The sequence below is a fragment of the Chanos chanos genome, chromosome 16, assembly GCF_902362185.1.
Source record: "Chanos chanos chromosome 16, fChaCha1.1, whole genome shotgun sequence".
NCBI lineage: Eukaryota > Metazoa > Chordata > Actinopteri > Gonorynchiformes > Chanidae > Chanos > Chanos chanos.
The window spans coordinates 15,284,114-15,304,113 of NC_044510.1; the positions used below are offsets into that span (position 1 = coordinate 15,284,114).

The 20,000-nt window shown below is 45.7% G+C and overlaps 3 protein-coding genes across 3 annotated transcripts in view; all 3 read left to right on the top strand.

Annotated features, from left to right (window-relative positions):
• The window catches only part of itgb3a (integrin beta 3a), a 17,608-nt gene extending 17,325 nt beyond the window's left edge, over positions 1–283 (top strand). Inside the window, exon 15 of the mRNA XM_030793299.1 lies at positions 215–283. Coding sequence (XP_030649159.1) covers positions 215–283 — 69 coding nt within the window. The remainder of the gene's footprint in view (positions 1–214) is intronic.
• A 1,865-nt stretch (positions 284–2,148) lies between these two features.
• Positions 2,149–5,619, top strand: mettl2a (methyltransferase 2A, methylcytidine). Its single transcript, XM_030793594.1, has 9 exons — positions 2,149–2,303; positions 2,549–2,637; positions 2,826–3,094; positions 3,394–3,443; positions 3,668–3,728; positions 3,834–3,973; positions 4,471–4,577; positions 4,823–4,888; positions 5,115–5,619. Exons 1-9 carry the CDS (start codon positions 2,149–2,151, stop codon positions 5,282–5,284), a joined length of 1,107 nt encoding a protein of 368 aa, XP_030649454.1. The 3' UTR covers positions 5,285–5,619.
• Positions 5,620–7,008: 1,389 nt separating this feature from the next.
• The window catches only part of tlk2 (tousled-like kinase 2), a 20,235-nt gene continuing 7,243 nt past the window's right edge, over positions 7,009–20,000 (top strand). The window contains exons 1-12 of the mRNA XM_030793410.1: positions 7,009–7,594; positions 9,005–9,087; positions 9,621–9,647; positions 10,673–10,744; positions 12,162–12,228; positions 12,876–12,919; positions 14,835–14,933; positions 16,389–16,496; positions 16,889–16,981; positions 17,785–17,895; positions 19,075–19,211; positions 19,711–19,863. Coding sequence (XP_030649270.1) covers positions 9,007–9,087; positions 9,621–9,647; positions 10,673–10,744; positions 12,162–12,228; positions 12,876–12,919; positions 14,835–14,933; positions 16,389–16,496; positions 16,889–16,981; positions 17,785–17,895; positions 19,075–19,211; positions 19,711–19,863 — 992 coding nt within the window. The 5' untranslated portion in view covers positions 7,009–7,594; positions 9,005–9,006. The remainder of the gene's footprint in view (positions 7,595–9,004; positions 9,088–9,620; positions 9,648–10,672; positions 10,745–12,161; positions 12,229–12,875; positions 12,920–14,834; positions 14,934–16,388; positions 16,497–16,888; positions 16,982–17,784; positions 17,896–19,074; positions 19,212–19,710; positions 19,864–20,000) is intronic.

Genomic DNA, 20,000 nt, shown 5'->3' on the forward strand with positions numbered 1-20,000 from the left:
AGATTTTAGAGGAGAGTATATTAAGGTTGCACAGGAACAAAAATGGTTAAGATGATTGCATGGGAATGAGAGACAGCTTGGCGTCTTTGTGGTTTTGTAATGACAATGCAGCCACCTGGTGGACATAATATGAACAGCAGTGAAGAAGAGCAGGATAAATGTGCTGGTCTCTGTCAGTAATGTTACTTCCCGATGACATATTTCCCTGTTTTAGGGCAACAACCCACTGTACAAAGGAGCTACGTCCACCTTCACCAATGTGATGTACCATGGGAACTCCTAATGACAGTCCCCTCCTCCAATCACAGCCAGCTATACCACTACTGATGTCTTCCTTGACCAGTCCTCACTGATGTGAGGTGTTGGGTGGGACCTGCTAACTGTACCAGTCAAGACTGTGAATGTGTTTTGGATTGTGCTTGTTCTCATTTTCTGAGGGAAGTTCAAACTTTACCCTCGTCTCTCTTTACCCTCGACCTCCAGTGGAAATGTTTACAACAGATGAATGTGTTTAAATTGGTTAAACTCTTATATGGTCAGCAAAGACTTTAATTGAGTTGTGACTATGCTCAGTGTGGATAGAGTTCATTATCTCAACTCACTGTGTTTGATAAAAAAAAAAACATTTGTCTTATGAACAAACATGGTATTCAACTGTGCATAACCAGTCGGATGGGGCTTTTTTTTCCACATTCTAGAACATAAAATTTCCCATTGGACTTTGTATTCTGGCTCCTGTTCAGATGTTTAGCACATTTCTCTGCCAGTCTTGTTGCTATGGTTGCAACTTTAGTCCCAAGTTTTGATTCACTGTGCTAAAATTCTCAGCTCTCCTGGTCTGAGGGATACCCGTGAACAGGGATTTCAGCTCCAAATTACTCTGCAACCCACGTGGTTTCATGCGGTTTCATATTAAACAAAGCTCCTTTGCACCTTTATAGCCCTAGTAAAATGTTGTTAGTGAAGCTGTCTCTGAGCAGCTGGTTAAGAACCAATTAAACACCGCTGTTTTTCTAGCTGGCATTGGATCAGAACAGTCATACACAAAATGAAAAATATGAATAGCTGAAAACAGCTCAAGTCAAACTGTCATGGTAGTGACAACCATTGCATTTATATACAGTTATGGATAACATATATATATAAGCACGACATACATCTTATTGATTTTAATCAGGAGGGGAGCAGTGAGAGTTTTATTGTCTTCAGTGGAAACCTTTATTTCATGTCTAATCAACGTTTTTATCTGGAGCTCTGACTGACAGCCAAGTTTACGACTGGCTCAAAGACACACAGTAAGACCAGTCAGCCTGAACCAGTAAGACCAGTGCTTAAACAGTTTGTTAAGAGACGGCGCGGCAGAGAGCAGTTTGACGTCTGGACCTGTTTTAGCTCCTCTGCTGCTGGCGGAAATGTGAAACTCCACAGGTTAGCATCACGTTCGATTAGCGTTGCTCTTACTGATTCAAGCTGATTGGTTTTAAGGCAAATCAATCACTGGTGTTTAAAACATGACCATTTCATGTCACTGCCTCATCTGTGTTAAACTAGATTTTTTTTTCTTTTCACTGTGGTACCTCATTAATGCTCCTTTAAAACGCTGCTGTCAATGACTGCTCTGTTTTATTCCTAGCATTCTTTCAGCCAAAGTGAATTTGCTTGCCCTGGAATGTTATTGCTGTGTGTGTGTGTGTGTGTGTGTGTGTGTGTGTGTGTGTGTGTGTGTGTGTGTGACTGCTTTTGTCTGATGTTACCTACAATTGTTCAGCACGAGAATACTTCGTTTTTAATGTTCATTTTTTGTGGGTGTTTGGTATTGGGGTACTTTATTTGAGTGTTACGTTTTCTGTATGTGAAATTACAGTCTTATACGTTTATGGTGTGTGTGTGTGTGTGTGTGTGTGTGTGTGTGTGTGTGTGTGTTTATTTTTTTATCTGGAGTGGGGATGTTACCTGTGCAAGTGCAAAGCAACGCTGTAATAAACAAGGTGTTATTTAAAAAATACAGTCTGTCTCTTAAATCCATCCATGTCAGTATCGATCTCTGAGATTTTAATGATATCCACCAATAGGGGGTGATCTTGTACACTCTGCTGGTGGAAGACACTTTGTAGTTGCTCTTTCGTTGCTTCCGGTTCAGAAGCCATCATGGCGGCGCCCGTCGCCGTCGGTGTGAGTAACGAAGAACCGACCGATAAATCCACTAACGGACCCACAGAAACCACTTTAGAGAATCCGAAACGTCCGCAGTTCGGAAACCGCTTCTTGACCGACCCTCGCCAAGTTTTCCAGCACAACGCCTGGTGCGTAGCATGCTGTTTTTGGCGATCAGCTGCTGTCACATTCCTACACACACGAGCTCAAATCCTTGAGAACATGTGAAATTGAGCGTTTTAACGGTAACGTGAACGTAACTAGAGCGTAGTCAAACGGGTGTCCTGTGTGCTTAACGGTTAAGGACAAGATGATTAAGTGTACATCTCTGTCTTTCTCTCCCTCTCTCTCGGACACACACACACACACACACACACACTGAAACTCCTCACAGGGATAACGTTCAGTGGTCGGAGGAGCAGGAGGAGGCTGCCCGTAAAAAAGTGGAGGAGAACAGTCAGCCCCTCCCACCCGAAAAACAAGGTCTGTACGCACGGCGTCAAATATGCCCCCAAAACGCTCGGAGGGACGTGAACATGTATGAGGAATAATAATGTCAAAGCAGACTGAAAGGACATGGTTGAACTGACATATGATACAATACGATTTTTGTTGTTGTTAATGGCAGTAATTATTTACTGTTTTCTCTGTCCGTTCTTTTTTGCGAGCAGAAGAATTTGATGTGCGAGCGAGCGAGTATTGGAACGAGTTTTACACAATCCACGAAAACCGGTTCTTCAAAGACCGACACTGGCTTTTCACGGAGTTCCCTGAGTTAGCTCCTAAACACCAGCAGAGCCGGAGCTCCACGGAAGGGGTCTCAGGCAGCACGGAACCCGCTCCGAGTGCGCCGAGCCTGGGGCTGACTGCTGAGGATTCCCCTGGGTCACGCTCCGAACTGGACTTCCCTGGAGCGTCAGCATCCTATCGTATTCTGGAGGTGAGCTGCCCCAGCCTGGCCAAAAGTCAGAACAGTGTGTGTTTGTGTGTGTTAACGTTTGTGTGTGTTTTCTCTGTGTTTATTTGTTTGTGTGTGTTTTCTTTGTGTTTATTTGTGTGTGTTTATGTGTGTTTATTTGTGTTTGTGTGTGTGTTTGTGTTTGTTTGTGTGTGTTTGTGTTTATTTGTGTGTGTTTGTGTTTATTTGTGTGTGTTTGTGTGTGTTTGTGTTTATTTGTGTGTGTTATTTGTGTTTATTTGTGTGTGTTTATTTATGTTTATTTGTGTGTCTGTTTTCAGGTAGGCTGCGGAGTAGGAAACACAGTCTTTCCCATTTTGAAGACTAACAAGTGAGAGGACCCATCAAATAATTAATACTTCCTGACACCTTAATATCCCACAACTATAGTCAAATGTCATATGCTCCTTAGACGCGCATTCACAGACAGGCAGTGTGCTGTAATTCTGTCCACACACTCACACACACATCTTATCTGTGCTTAGAGTACTAACAAACGCAGCCTCATGTAAAGAAAGGAAAGAAGAGAGGTGATTTCTCCTGTGTGTCTTGCAGTGATCCAGGGCTGTTTGTCTACTGCTGTGATTTCTCCAGCACTGCCGTGGACCTGGTCAAGGTGAGAGAGAGAGAACATAGAATCGACAGATGGCTTTTCTCAAACATTATTACCATCTTCTCTTTTAATGTTTCACTGACTGATTGATCGGCCGATGGGTTTCAGTCTAATCCGGAATATGATCCATCACGGTGTTTTGCCTTCATCCATGACCTGAGCGATGAGGCGGCCACGCTTCCCGCGCCGGAGAGCAGCCTGGACGTCATCGTCCTCATATTTGTGCTGTCTGCACTTCACCCAAACAAGTGAGAGAGACAGAGACTGAGAGAGAGAGAGACAGAGACTGAGAGAGAGACAGAGACAGAGACTGAGACTGAGAGAGAGAGAGAGAGAGACAGAGACTGAGAGAGAGAGAGAGAGAGACTGAGAGAGAGACAGAGACAGAGACTGAGAGAGAGAGAGAGAGAGACAGAGACTGAGAGAGAGACAGAGACTGAGAGAGAGAGAGAGAGAGGCACTGTTTGTGTATAACAGAGAGAGTGACAGTGTGTCCATGCAAGATAGAAACATGGCTTATTCTGTGTGCTTGTAAATAAGAGAACGGTGAGAGATGGCCTGGGCGAGAAAGACTGAATGCTTATCACTGCTAAACATTCACACATTCACTGTGTGTCATGTCAGTAAAATTGTCTCTTTTTTTCTTAATCTCTCTCTCTCTCTCTCTCTCTCTGTGCATGTGTGTTTGCATGTGTATGTGTGTGTTGTATGTATATATATGTGTGTGTGTGTGTGTGTTTGTCAGGATGCAGGGAGCGATCAGTAAACTGGCCCGTTTGCTGAAGCCTGGTGGAGTTTTTTTGTTGAGAGATTACGGACGATATGACATGGCACAACTTCGCTTCAAAAAAGGTCAGAACTGTGTGTGTGTGTGTGTGTGTGTGTGTGAGTAAGCAAGCATGTTTCATTATTTTACAATATTCCGTACGTATGTTCCTGTGGTTGGACTGTACTGTTTGTTTTTGTTTCCCTTGTGAAGGCTGGTCAGTTGGTTGTTTTGTTTTGCGCGTATAAGACAGATGTCTGGTTTCTAACGTGTGTTTGTGCATTGTTTAGGCAGATGTTTAGTTTCTAGCGTGTGTTTGTGCATTGTTTAGGAAGATGTTTGTCTGAGCATTTCTACGTGCGAGGGGATGGGACTCGAGTCTACTTCTTCACACAAGGTAAAAAAAAAAAAAAGCATTCTCACCAGGTGTCATGTTTCATCCTTTGATTCAGTGAGACTTTTTCAGATAAGCGTTCTTGTCAGTTAAGAACAGTAGGTTGCTCTTCTTCATTTACTTAACTTTTCTCTCTCTCTCTCTCTCTCTCTCTCTCTCTCTCTGTCACTCTCTCTCTCTCTCTCTCTCGCTCTCTCTCTCTCTCTCTCTCTCTCTCTCTCTCTCTCAGATGAGCTGCATAACCTGTTCACTGGTGCAGGATTGCACAAGGTCCAGAACGTGGTGGACCGGCGTCTGCAAGTAAACCGCGGAAAGCAGCTGACTATGTACCGCGTGTGGGTGCAGTGCAAGTACCGAAAGAGTTCCACAGCAACCGGAGAGTCGGGGACACAGGAGTGATGAAATGAAATGCCGAATCCGGAAGCGGAACTGGAATGAGAAGGGGATCCGGAGTCAATTGTACAGGGGGATTTGTTTGGAGGCCTCAGAATGATACACAGATCGCTTGAACGTGATTTACAGCTGATGGCGATCACTAAGGATTGGTTATGATGTTTAAATGGTGGCCAGTGATGGACCAGATAACCTCTGTATTCCTGAGACTGTACGTCCAAACCCAGCCCAGAGGTGCATGTGGACAAAAGACTACACTTCCCATCATGCACCTACATGTATCTGACTGACTTTCTTCTCATGTGAAATGGTTATGAATACTTTTAAATACACTCTTTTACATCGTCTTAATAAAAAAAAATAATAAACAAACAACATATTTCAATGAAAAATTAAAGGGCTTTTTTTGTGTCCCCAGATAAATGTACTCAGTAAAACGTCTAAAATTCACAATTCACTGATTTCCAGTAAATATGTACTGATGCTCACTCTTGTTTCAGTAATGCTGTGATGCTGTTAGAACCGTACAAACCGTTAGCGTGTTGTGCTAGCCCTTGCAAACTCCCATGTCGCTAGTGTCAGTTGGATCATCAATCCTTTTAACTATTGATACAGATTAGCAGGCTATACCTGTAGCAGAATGTCTTTAACAGAGTAAAAACTGTGTTTGTTTTGCATTCGAACACTGGTGGAGATGGAATTTACAGTTCAAACACGTGACTACCACCCAAGAGTGAAAAACTTGCCCTTCCAGAATGTGACAGTATGTGACATGAATGAGCACTGGCATTTGGTCAGGGTTATGTATTGACTGCAGCTTGTATATCGCACTGAACGATCTCTAATTTACTCATCTGGAGGACAGTGTTTCAGAGTAATGGATATGAAGGTGCGGTGAACTAACTCTCACGTGACTGTTTTCCCTGGGGCGATTTAGTTTACACTTGATCAGAAATAACGAGGATGTTAAAAATCATGCCACACTGTGCAGAAAGAACTGGCTGGTCATGTAGACCCCAGGAGCTTAAATCTCGAAGGAAATTGTTCTTGTTTAGGTCTGAAGAACTAATACCATTGCCATAACTCAGCTGAATGCACACACCAAATATAAACAGAGATTCACTCAGAAAGCAAATGCCTCAGCTTGGGCTGAAAATGTTTATTCAAAAGAGGTGAAAGTTAAAAGTCAGCCCAAGCAAGTGGTTGGGAAAATGAACTTAAATCTTCTGGCATCAGCTACAGCCTGGACCGTAAATTTGGGTCACAGTTGCTGAAAATGCTTTGGTGATAAACAGTTGTACATTCATACCTCACATAAAGTAACCAACTGATCATCTGTCTTCTCCTGTACATACACTGTTTTGAGTTCACCATGACTTGCTGATTTAATCCATTTTAGAAACCCCTTTTTGTGCGACCTTTAGAACTTTCTAGTAACTTGTCCTTAAGTGAAGAAAGCTTTTAAATGTATTTCTTATCAAAGGTTGGCCTACACTTTGGCCAAGAAGTAGTAGTGATACTGGAGAGTAACAGATGTGTGAGTTCTGTTTGAAATTGTAATGGGTCTAAAAATATCTATGACTTTCATTTTTAACTTAAGATGATTTGATTGATTAGAAGGAGGTGTCACAATGGGGCGTGGTCGTACGAAATCAACCCTTACACATTCTCACGAGAAAAAATGAGATTCACCGATTATTGTTTACATTGCAAAAATGAGAACCGAACCGAATCGATCCGGATTGAACTGAACTGATTGGAACGGGGCCACTTCCCGACGCACACTGTTGAGCTTTGAAGAAAGAGATGCATTCGCAGAGCCGAATTTTGCATGCAAGTACATCATTCCATCCGACGAGTCCGGTTCGGTACTGACCCGGAGCAAGTAAGACAATAAGCGCAGACTAATATCTAAAACAGGAGCGAGATTTATCCTTTTGAGACACAACTAACGAGTGATGGGCATTGTTCGGTGAGAATTGCGATGTGGGCGGTGGACCACGGCCTTGTGAGAGGCTAAGGAGAACAGCCAAGTCTGGGGATATCCGAGAAGGCCAGCGCTGAAAAGCGGGCTCGGGAGAGATTGACCAAAGCAAGGCCCCCTTGTTAGTTAGCGAGCCGCCTGACAAAAAGACTCGGAACTGGCGTCCCATCACCTCCTTCCGGCGACGAAACGAAGGCGAGAGACGGGGATTTGGCCGAGGCCTGGTCTAGGAATGTGGGGCTAGCTAGGCAGGAAGGGCGAGACGGGAGACAAGAGAACAGTGGCAAAGCAAACCAAAAAAGACCGAGGGAAAAGTGGCATCCGCACCACAGGTAAATTTACTAATCCTACAAGGGAACAACTAGCGTGGTGTCTGTTGTTTCCTCACGCAGAGGCTTGAACAACCTTTTAATGACCAAAACATCCTTGGATGATGCTACAGCTGTAGCTAAGAGAAGCTGCTCACAAGGACTATTCCCAGGTTGGCAGACAAGGTGTTTTGTCATCATTACTTTAAAACCAGAATCGTTCCCATTCGATAAGGTGCGTTTGCTCGAGTGTAAGGTTTCAGTATAATTTTGACTTTGTGAAATATTCGGCTTACGGTGTGATTTTTGGGAGCTAGTAGTTAAGATGGACATCTGTTCTGGGGTTAAGGGGGATAATTAGCTGGCTAACTAACAGGAGTTCGCTGTCTAGCATGTTGGCTGTAACTTAGAAAAAGGTAAATTCCGACTTTCCAGCTAACTAACGTTGGTTAGGTATATAAATCATTTTGAAAGTTACCAGCACTCATGTCTAACACCTGCAAACATAGGTGGTTATTAAGGAGCTAACTAACATAGTTTCACGTATTCAATGTGTAGGCTATTGTATATGAGTTTTTACCGGTGAAAATTCTGACGCTCTGTGATAAACAGTTTTCATTTGAGGTGAACGACATTGTTGGAGTAGATTGCCGTAAAAGTGGACTGTTTAGTGGCTTGTGTGAACTGGTTAAGTCTCCTAATGTCTTATTGTTCCTCAGAGATTGTCAGCCACCTCCCTCTACGTGCTGTGTCAGAAAGATACAAAATTTGTCTAGTAACACAAACAACAATTTCAACATTAAATGTGTTACATTCTGGGAGGTTCGTGCCGAGCTAACGATGTTATTTTCATGTGTAACATTGATTGTTTATGGCCTTTTAAACCCTTATTCTGTGATTCGATAGAGCGACCACATTACTACGTTAGTTTGGTATTTGCCTTTTTTTAATCTGGGTGGATTTAGAAGTCGTTTAAGTCTTGTCATGATTTACAACGCTGTTCTCTGAAATGGCCCAAAGGATGTTCATTATTCTCTGTATACGCACTGTATGTGTCTGTGTACGTATGAGTGTGTGTGTGTGTGTGTTTGTGTGTGTATGTGTCTTAGGGCTGAGTCATGAACTTGAAGAACATCTAGAAACATGTATCAAGATGTCTCAACATGTGACACACACATTACGGTGCTATCAATCCGTCATCATGACTGTGGCTTCATAATCAGATGCAGTGTGACCTATTCTCCCCCCTCTCTCTCTCTCCCTCTCCCTCTCTCTCTCTCCCTCCCTCTCTCTCTCTCTCTTTCTCTCTCTCCCTCTCTCTCCCTCTCTCTCCCTCTCTCTCCCTCTCTCTCTCTCTCTCTCCCTCCCTCTCTCTCTCTCTCTCTCTCTCTCTCCCTCCCTCTCTCTCTCCCTCTCTCTCTCTAACTCTCTCAGCCATGATGGAGGAGCTGCACAGCCTGGATCCTCGCAGGCAGGAGCTCCTGGAGGCGCGATTCACGGGGGTCGGCGTGGCTAAGGTACAAATGCTAACACGTCCTCCTCTAACTGTCTGCCCATCCTCTCTCGCTGTCCAGCGGGTGAGGAGAACTGCGCAGACGAGAACTGCGCAGACGTATGGGAAAGAGGCAGTGAAAGATAATTTAGCTTGCCAGGAAGGAAGACAGAAACCGAGTCAGGGAGGAGAGGATGGGCATAGTCTAGAGGGGAATGATTGCAGGCCAACGCCGCACGCGCGCGTGTGTGTGTGTGTGTGTGTAGACCTCTACGTGTGTATGCGAGTAACTGCAAAACATAAAGGAAACACCCCAATAAATAGAATATATTATATCGAATATTTTGAAAATTGTTTCCACACAGGTGTGGTTCATGAGTTAATAGGCCGTTAAAAGTCACGTCATGTTTTGGGTTATGTGTGAAACTGATGGACAAGCACAGTCTGTGTGTAAGTTTCGGCCGCCATGGTTACGTGTGTCTCGCGGAGCAGCTTTCTGTGAGTGTGACATGGGGATGAGTGGTGAAGCGTGTTTAGCAGGAGTCTTCGCTCGTTCAGACAGCTCGCCTTGCTGATGTGACTCAGGTGGTGCTGATGTTGATGTTGCCATGGAAATCTGAATAAAAGGCATCAACAACTAGGGTCACTTAGAATGGAAAGCATGTAACTCCTCGACTCTGTTTGTGGGTTTGAGAAACGAGGCGAAAGAAACGCGTGCGGCTGTGAATCAGCTGACTGCCAGTCAGTCCTGGGTATGAGCAGTGTCATCAGGATCAATAGCATCACAGAGAGGGCAGCACTGACCTGAGAACGGCTCAGAGACCCCTCAGATTACACCTAATGACGCACGTCTGTGTGTAAACCGGTTCAAAGAACACAGGTCTTGTTTTCCTTTGAATCGTAACTTTCAGAGGAGTGTGTGTGTGTGTGTGTACGTGTGTGTGTGTGTGTGTGTGTGTGTGTGTGTGTGTGTGTGTTTGGAGGGCACAGAGGGAAACATATGGGCGTGAGAGTTGGTTTCCCGTGGGGTCACAACCCGCTGCTCTCTTGTAATATGGGATGGATCCTCCGGCTATGGCCACAGAGGACAAAGTAAACAATAACTACACAATTCATTCCCAGTGATCGCCTTCATCCAATGGGGAAGCATTACCATCCCGATGGGAGTGGTCTCCTCCAGAAGGACGACGCCTCCCTCATCCACAGGGCGTGAGTGGTCACGGAACGGATTGATGAAATCGAAAACAGTGTGAAAACCATGGCTGCCAGATCTCAATCCAGTTGAACCCTGAGAACGATGGGCGATTCTGGAGACATGTCTGAGACCCTGTTGCCCTGTTTCCGGTTTAATTCCCAATAGAACACTGTGTTAGAATTTCTCATGGAAGAATGCTCGAGCATCTCCTCAGTAGAGTTCCAGACCCTTCTAGAACGTCAGTGAACGCACTCTGAAGCTGCTCTAAGGACTTGCGTCGACTCAGTGCCCTGTTCAGATGTGTTTTAGTTTATTTTTGGGGTCTCCTCTCTTTTGGCAGTTACACACACACACGTTTACATATGCTCATAATCACACATGGTCTCTCTAATGTCGTGTGTAATTCTCTCTGTAGGGCTCCGGACCGAATGAGTCGTCCAATCAGAGTGTGTGCAGCGCTGGCTCCCTCAGTGACAAGGAGTTGGAGGTTGGTTTAAAATACCCTCTCTTACACACACACACACACACACACACACACACACAGAGCCGTACTAATTCAGAGCACTGATCCATACCTCGCCCCTTGTTGGAGGAAATATTTGCCTCGGCTGAACATAACTGAAACAACAGGAATCAGCTTCTCAGAATAGGATCACTGATCTGAGACCAGATTATGCATTTCGTAATCTAATCAGTATTGAAAAAGGGCTCACTGGGAGCTGATCCTGGATCAGTAGGCTTAGTATAATGACGTATACAGAAAGTGTATATGCGGACCTGTCGTACTGGCTGCTGGTGTGGTTTTCAGTGCCTGAGTGCGACGTGTTTTTTGGGTTTCTCCTCCTGAGATTAATAGCAACATGTTACATCAATCAGATGCCTGAACGCAGTGTAATATCTCTGGCTAGCACTCAAAATGTCTTAGACGCTGAGAATTCTTCACTGACAGGCAGTCTAAACGGAGACGGTCAAAAGTGTCCTCCCTCCCTGTCCCCCTCTCTCTCTCTCTCTCTCTCTCTCTCTCTCTCTTTCTTTCTTTTTTTTCTTTCTCTCTGGCTGAAGAGAGTATGTTTCAATAAAAGCGTCGGTGGCTAAACTCCAGCCTGTAAGAGACGTTCGTTCGTTCGTTCGTTCGTTCGTTCGTTCGTTCGTTCGTTCGTTCGTTCGTTCGTTCGTTCGTTCGTTCGTTCGTTCGTTTTCTCCAGCGTAACAGGTCCGAGTGTTGACCATCTCTGGTCTTAGCGCTCTGACATAATCAGATACTCAGTAGAGCTACAGTGTTCTTCTCCGCTTTCCAAATCCGCTCCACGCACAATCACAACAAGCAAAGGCTACGGGCGATGTGGTTGTCTGGGGCGGGTTTTCTATAGAGAGAGAAAGAAAAAAAGAGAGAGAGAGATGACATACGATGCAGTGAAGCTGTGCCATTTTAGTCTCACAGTGAGACAAACCATCCCAGGTTAAGATTTGATTGCGGAAGTTTCTAGCACTCTATGCAGAGAATGTAGGCTGTGTAGAGAATATAGTATAATTTAGTTTAATGCTTTAAACTGGAAGTGTGGAATGATAAAATGTTAAGTTTTGAGGGTGTGTGGGTCTTTTTTTGGCATGTTTAGTCTGGAGAGGGACCAGTGTCTAGTAGACAGGTTCTGGGAACAAGAGAAGCTCTTCAAAGGAAAATTCCAGAATGAATGAGATTGTGGAATGGAGTGATGTCATAGATTCTTGCAATGCTGGCCTGAGTGTGCACAGAGTGTTGCTGTCCAAACTACTGCTGTGTAAACACTGAATCTGTCTCTCTCTTTCTCTCACTCATACACACACACATACACATACACACTCTTTCTCTCTCTCTTTCTCTCTCTCTCATTGTGTCATTTTTTTTCGTTCTGTCACCCTATCAGACTCCAGAGAAGAAATCAAATGACCAGAGGACGCGCAAACGAAAAGGAGACCCTTTCGACAGCCAAGGTGAAAATTTCTCGATTTTTTCTCTCTCTCTCTCTCTCTCTCTCTCTCTCTCTCTCTCTCTCTCTCTTTTGTGTAAGGGTTATAGTGTGTGTTTTTGGCCTGGAGATTTTTCTCTTCCCTGGCAACCACTTGACAACCATCATTAATTGCTCTGCCCAACTTTTGTTTCTCAGCACTTAACCGTAGTCCACTCATGTTAGTCCACAGGAAACCGCGACCGTGCCTGTGTGCCTCCTGAGCAGTGGTCAGAATGCTGATCTCAGGGCTAACGTTAAGAGTGATTCGGTTAAGTTCTTTATTAAACACACTTTGGCTTCAGTAAATCCAGCTTTGACAAGTCCGGCCAAATCTGATACACTAGTATTTCTATACCCTAAAAAATGGCCAACTGATTTACTGGAGCTGGACCAGATAAGCTCTGTCTGTCTCTGGCCTGCCCCCCTTCTCTCTCTCTCTCTCTCTCTCTCTCTCTCTCTCTCTCTCTCTCTCACTCTGTCTCTCTCTCTCTCTCTCTCTCTCTCTCTCTCTCTCTCTCTCTCTCTCTCTGTCTGTCTGTCTGTGTCTTCCTACCCCCCTCCCCCTCTTTGTAAATCACATACCATGTCTTCTTTTCCTCGTCTCTAAGTGAATTTATCGCTCTCTTTCAGGGAAAACAGGAGCAAGAGGGCACAAAATAAGCGATTATTTTGAGGTAGGGGTTGTTTCTGTTTGTGTGTGTGTTTGTTTGTGTGTGTGTTTGTTTATGTGTGTTTGTCTGTGTGTGTGTTTGTCTGTGTGTGTGTTTGTCTGTGTGTGTGTTTGTTTATGTGTGTTTTTGTTTGCAGAGGCGTATTTGTGTTTACCAGTGTATTTGCTTTGTTTGTGAAAGATGTCACGCCAAAGTCTCAGAGGCTTCCAGATTTAGAAACATTGAATTGTCCACAAAACCATGATGTTGGCTGTGGCTCCACACACACAGAAAAACGAAAATTATACTAGTGACGCACACCAACCCCAAACCGCACGCTTCATTAAATTAATTTTCTCCCATCTCCTCATTAATTTTGATGAAGATGATCATCTCAGTGGGAGTTTTGAGGGTCATAAACATTTCTGCACGTTTTACTGTAGATCCTGTAGTATTCACAGTTGCTCTGCTAGGTTAATCTGATACATTTCCTCTTTCAGCAGAAATGTCTAGCTCATGGGTTTTTTTTTTTTTAATAAACAGACACCCCTCTGACTTGATTGTTAGTGCTGTCAGTTTGTGTCTGACTCACCCCAAAACTCCCCCACGGGCTGACTCTTGTTCTCAGAGGTTTGCTCTGTGTTTTACGGGATGAATAGCGCATACGGTGAGGCAGCGTCGGGAGTCGAATGAAGAGACGTGGATTTTCAGAAGCCTCGTGTTACCTGAGCGGCGTTCGACCCTGTCTTCCTGGAGCTGCGAGTAAAAGTTTAGACGTGACTTTTCCCGGGGCGGGTCAGCGCCGTCTTCCTGCTGATGCCTGACCAGAGTCAGACCTGTGGCTCTTTTCTTTTTGTCCAAGACACTTGAGACAAACTGTTAGGAGAAAAATGGAGGGAATCGCGATTCTGACATCTGATTGGACGGGATTTGGCACAGCCTGTTGCTTAGAAACTTCCAGTCGCTCACGTCATCTTTACCTCCGAAAACTTCCAGTCGCTCACGTCATCTTTACCTCCGAAAACTTCCAGTTCCATCCTCCGTGGTAGCACAACCGCTGTTTCACAAAGCTGGTGTTTGTATACTGCTGTGGCTGTTTTTCTCTGACTGTAAAATAAACACGATCTCTATTTTTGAATTAAGAAAACCGACATTGGTGCAGTGGGGGTCAGTTGAGAGAGAGAGAGAGAGAGAGAGAGATCCTGTGATATTTAGGAAATCCTAAGATGATCTGTGTGCCCGCAGTGCTGTAGATTAGCTGGAGGGGGTTTGGGGAGTGGGTGTGTGGTGAGGGTTTGGGGAGTGGGGGTGTGGTGAGGGGGTGAGGGTTTGGGGAGTGGGGGTGTGGTGAGGGGGTGAGGGTTTGGGGAGTGGGTGTGTGGTGAGGGGGTGAGGGTTTGGGGAGTGGGTGTGTGGTGAGGGGGTGAGGGTTTGGGGAGTGGGGGTGTGGTGAGGGGGTGGGGGTTTGGGGAGTGGGGGTGTGGTGAGGGGGTGGGGGTTTGGGGAGTGGGGGTGTGGTGAGGGGGTGGGGGTTTGGGGAGTGGGGGTGTGGTGAGGGGGTGAGGGTTTGGGGGGTGGAGCTGTGTTTCTCTGGGGTTTAATAGGTTCCTGAAACCTTGTGTCCAGTTGAATTGGACACTCTCACATACTGACTGCAGTGTGTGTGACATGTGGGTGTCCTCACACGGTCAGACTCTGCCCTTTCACACCATCCATCCCTGCCTCATGTGGAGCTTTAAAAAAAATCAACTTAATTACTTTTAAGTAATTATTGAAAATATTTGAAAAGAGGTTCATAACCTTTGATTTAACCCTTCAGCATCTGTATTACTAATCATTCTCTCTCTCTTTCTCTCTCTCTCTCTCTCACGCTCCCTCTCTCTCTCATACGCTCTCTCTCTCTCTCTCCAACCCTCCTTCTCTCTCTCTCTCTCTGTAGTTTGCGGGTGGTAGTGTTGCTGGCACTAGTCCAGCGCGTGGTATTCCTCCGGTGGTCCGCTCCTCTCCACAGCACTCCCTGTCCAACCCTCCTGCTGCAGTGAGTCTCTCTCTCTCTCTCTCTCTCTCTCTCTCTCTCTCTCTGTCTCTCTCTCTGTCTCTCTCTCTCTCTCTCTCTCTCTCTGTCTCTCTCTCTGTCTCTCTCTCTCTCTCTCTCTCTCTCTCTCTCCCTCTCTCTCTCTCTCTCTCTCTCTCTCTCTATCTCCCTCCCTCTCTCTCTCTCTCTCTCTCTCTCTCTCTCTCTCTCCCTCTCTCTCTCTCTCTCTCTCTCCCTCTCTCTCTCCCTCCCTCTCTCTCTCTCTCTCTCTCTCTCTCTCTCTCTCTCTCTCTCTCTCTCTCTCTCCCTCCCTCTCTCTCTCTCTCTCTCCCTCTCTCTCTCTCTCTCTCTCTCTCTGTCTCTCTCTCTCTCTCTCTCTCTCTCTCTCCCTCCCTCTCTCTCTCTCTCTCTCTCTGTCTCTCTCTCTCTCTCTCCCTCCCTCTCTCTCTCTCTCTCTCTCTCTCTCTCTCTCTCCCTCTCTCTCTCTCTGTCTCTCTCTCTCTCTCTCTCCCTCCCTCTCTCTCTCCCTCTCTCTCTCCCTCTCTCTCTCTCTCTCTCTCTCTCTCTCTCTCTCTCTCTCTCTCTCTCTCTCTCTCTCTCTGTCTCTGCGTGTATATTTAGGCTATTACTCTCTGTGTCTGAATCTCTCCATCCGTCTCTGTGTTCTTCTCTTCTCCTTCCTGCCTTGTGCCGGATGTTTAAAATGCCTGTTTTGTTTTTTTATCTTCCTCTCTGAGTTTGTGGACTTGTGCGTAGACCAGGAGTGTTCATGACCAGTCCTGGTCCCCAGCCCTCAGCATGCGGGTGCTGTCCTCATTTCACACACCTCATCCTGACGGTCAGAGCCTTCAAGAGGCGGGATCCCCCCCCCTCCCGCCGCTTTTCCAGCATAGACACGCCTCCACCTAGTCTACTGCATTGTGATTGGTCGACACTTGTTTATGGCTTAATTCTATTGTGAAAAATAACGATCTGCAGTAACACACAACAACAGAGTGAACATCGGTCACAGCACAGTGGACCGCCCAGGACCAAACTGACAGCCAACCCAGCACGACTGACTAAGCCAACACCGACCAATCACAGCACAGCAACTTCCGTTCCGACCAATCGCAGCGCAGCGGTCTTAGTTTGGGGGGGGGGGGGGGGGGGGGGGGGGGGGGGGCGTGTCAAGGCGTGTCTGTGCTGGAACAGTATTGGATAGTGTTAGGTCAGGGTTTCAGCTGAATTCTGCGGGAGGGTAGATCACCAGGACTAGACATTGTCACCGGTGTGCAGACAGTTTTCTGATAGTGTCATTTTATTGGTGTTTCCTGCAGTAAAGTGAAACTAACACTGTACAGTACTGCATCTATTGCTTCTTAATGGCAATTTGCCACTGTTCATTTTAGGATTCCCTGTGTGTGTGCGTGTATGTGTGTGTGTGTTTTAACATGTATGGTTCTGTATGATTGACAGGTGCAGCAGGGAAGCCCTTCCTCCATTGGTTCAGCAAACACAGACCACTCCCACTCTTCATGTTCTCTCAAACCAGCCCTTACACACACCCAGCACAGAGCAACGCAGGTAACGTGCACACACACACACACACACTCACACTCGCGCACGCACACACACACACACACACACACACTCACACTCGCGCACACACACACGCGCGCACACACACACTCTCACACACTCACACTCCCACTCACTCACACACTCCCACTCTCAGACACACTCACACTCACTCACATACACACACACACACACACTCACTTTCGCACGCACACACACTCACACACCATCGCCCAACACATGGAGCAAACGCATTAACGTCTGCTTCCTCAATTTGTCAAGGTAATTTTCACATAAATCTCTCTCTCTCTCTCTCTCTCTCTCTCTCTCTCTCTCTCTCTCTCTCTCTCTCTCTCTGTCTCTCTGTCTCTCTCTCTCTCTCTCTCTCTCTCTGACAGACGGAACTGACCCTGGATAAAATCGCGGCGTTGGAAAGCAGTAAGAGTTCTGACCTGGAGAAGAAGGAGGGCCGGATAGACGACCTGCTCAGGGTACAGACCCTTAACATATACACACACACACAAACACTGTAAACACAGAAATACCTTAACCTGCTCAGGGTACTGACCCTAAACATCTACACACACAGACACTGTAAACACGGAAATACCATAACCTGCTCAGGGTACAGACCCTAAACATCTACACACACAGACACTGTAAACACAGAAATACCTTAACCTGCTCAGGGTACAGACCCTAAACATCTACACACACAAACACTGTAAACACGGAAATACCTTAACCTGCTCAGGGTACAGACCCTAAACATATACACACACAAACACTGTAAACACGGAAATACCTTAACCTGCTCAGGGTACAGACCCTAAACATCTACACACACAAACACTGTAAACACAGAAATACCATAACCTGCTCAGGGTACAGACCCTAAACATATACACAAACAAACACTGTAAACACGGAAATACCTTAACCTGCTCAGGGTATAGACCCTCCACCCAAATGCATCAAGCATATGAGTGCCTTAAACATAGAAATACCTTAAACAAGGGAGCACTAAACATATAAACACTGTAAGCATGTAAACATGTAAATACTTTAACCTGTTCAGGGTGGGGACAGGACCCAGAAACCCAACTATTTCAGACACATTTTGGACCCTGGTCTGGGTCCGATCTTTGCCTGAGATTAGCAGGCACCCTAATCCTCCCTCATTAGACTGTGACACCACCCTACTGCAGGCTTAATCATTTCATTCAGTTAGAAATCCAACACTGTGTATGTGTGCGCGTGTGTGCGTGCGTGTGTGTGTGTGTGTTTTTCACAGGTGAACTGTGACTTGCGCAGACAGATTGACGAGCAGCAGAGGATGCTGGAGAGGTGTAAAGAACGCCTCAACAAATGTGTCACCATGAGTAAGAAACTGCTCATCGAAAAGGCAGGTTCCTCTTGCACTCCTGGACCGTGTGTGCGTGTGCACGTGTGTGCGTGTGTGCGTGTTAATGCTTGGTGGATTGTAGGTTTTTGTTTTCAGACGTGTTGGATGTGTATGTATGGGACCATAACCCTGTTGTCTCAGTCCGTTTTTTCTACAACATATACCTCTCATCCCTGTAAACACTGTACTGATGTAAAGTAGTCTGTTTCCTCAGACACTGTACTGCTGTACAGTAGTCTGTTTCCTCAGACGCTGTACTGATGTAAAGTAGTCTGTTTCCTCAGACTCTGTACTGATGTAAAGTAGTCTGTTTCCTCAGACACTGTACTGATGTAAAGTAGTCTGTTTCCTCAGACACTGCACTGCTGTAAAGTAGTCTGTTTCCTCAGACACTGTACTGATGTAAAGTAGTCTGTTTCCTCAGACACTGTACTGATGTAAAGTAGTCTGTTTCCTCAGACTCTGTACTGATGTAAAGTAGTCTGTTTCCTCAGACACTGTTCCACTGTAAAGTAGTCTGTTTCCTCAGACACTGTTCCGCTGTAAAGTAGTCTGTTTCCTCAGACACTGTACTGATGTAAAGTAGTCTGTTTCCTCAGACACTGCACTGATGTAAAGTAGTCTGTTTCCTCAGACACTGTACTGATGTAAAGTAGTCTGTTTCCTCAGACACTGCACTGCTGTAAAGTAGTCTGTTTCCACAGACACTGCACTGCTGTAAAGTAGTCTGTTTCCTCAGACACTGTACTGCTGTAAAGTAGTCTGTTTCCTCAGACACTGTACTGATGTAAAGTAGTCTGTTTCCTCAGACACTGCACTGATGTAAAGTAGTCTGTTTCCTCAGACACTGCACTGCTGTAAAGTAGTCTGTTTCCACAGACACTGCACTGCTGTAAAGTAGTCTGTTTCCTCAGACACTGTACTGCTGTAAAGTAGTCTGTTTCCTCAGACACTGTACTGATGTAAAGTAGTCTGTTTCCTCAGACACTGTACTGATGTAAAGTAGTCTGTTTCCTCAGACACTGTACCAGTGGTAGTTTTGTGTGTTGTACATTTGAATAATTTTGTGCGATGTGTTTGTGTGTGTGTGCGTGTGTCTGTGTGTCTGTGTGTCTGTGCGTGTGTGCGTGTGTGCGTGTGTGGGTATGACTGTGTGTGTGTATGTGTGTGTGTAAACAGTCGAAGCAGGAGAAGATGGCGTGTCGGGATAAAAGCATGCAGGATCGACTGCGACTCGGACACTTCACCACAGTCCGACACGGAGCCTCCTTCACCGAACAGTGGACAGACGGCTACGCTTTCCAGAACCTAGTCAAGTAAGACACACACACACACACACACCCTGAGGGTATTCTACTGAATGGTTCCACAGTTAGCCAGGTGAATTGATCCAAATGTCAGAACTGTCCAATAGGCAAAGAGCTAAGGAGTATTCCTATTGGATGGTCTCGCCCTTTGACCTACACTATCTGACCAACGGGGTAATCCTACGTGGCATAACCCTCCTGAAATTCACTCTCCCTTAAAATAACGTCTCTGTGCTGTTTATACATTAATGCTAATAAAGGAGCCATTTAAAGGGTTGGAACTGCTGGAACCATTTCAGTCCCTTTTTTTTTTCTTTTTGGTTCCTCAGTTTAGATTGAATCTTGAGTGGACACTAATAGAAAGAGATTATGTGTATGGTTGCTCCTCTGTACAGACCTCAAAAAAGAAAAACTCTCTCCCTCGCTCCCTCTCTGTGTGTGTCTCTGTGTGTGTCTCTGTGTGTGTCTCTGTGTGTGTCTGTGTGTGTGTCTGTGTGTGTGTGTGTAGGCAGCAGGAGCGAGTAAACAGTCAGAGAGAGGAGATTGAACGACAGAGGAAGTTATTGGCCAAGAAGAAACCGCCCACCGTGGCTCAAACCCCGCCCCCAAGCCTGGAGCCCAACAAACGCAAGAGCAAGAGCAACGGCGCAGAGAGTGAAATGTAGGCACAGAGGAGGGCATGGGGGGGGGCTTCGGGGGAGGACTGATGAAGGGGTTTGGGAAATTTTTGGACCTGTTTCTTGATCCTCAATCTAGAGCATTAGGTTCTGTAGTCTGGTTCTAAGGATTTTTGGGCAT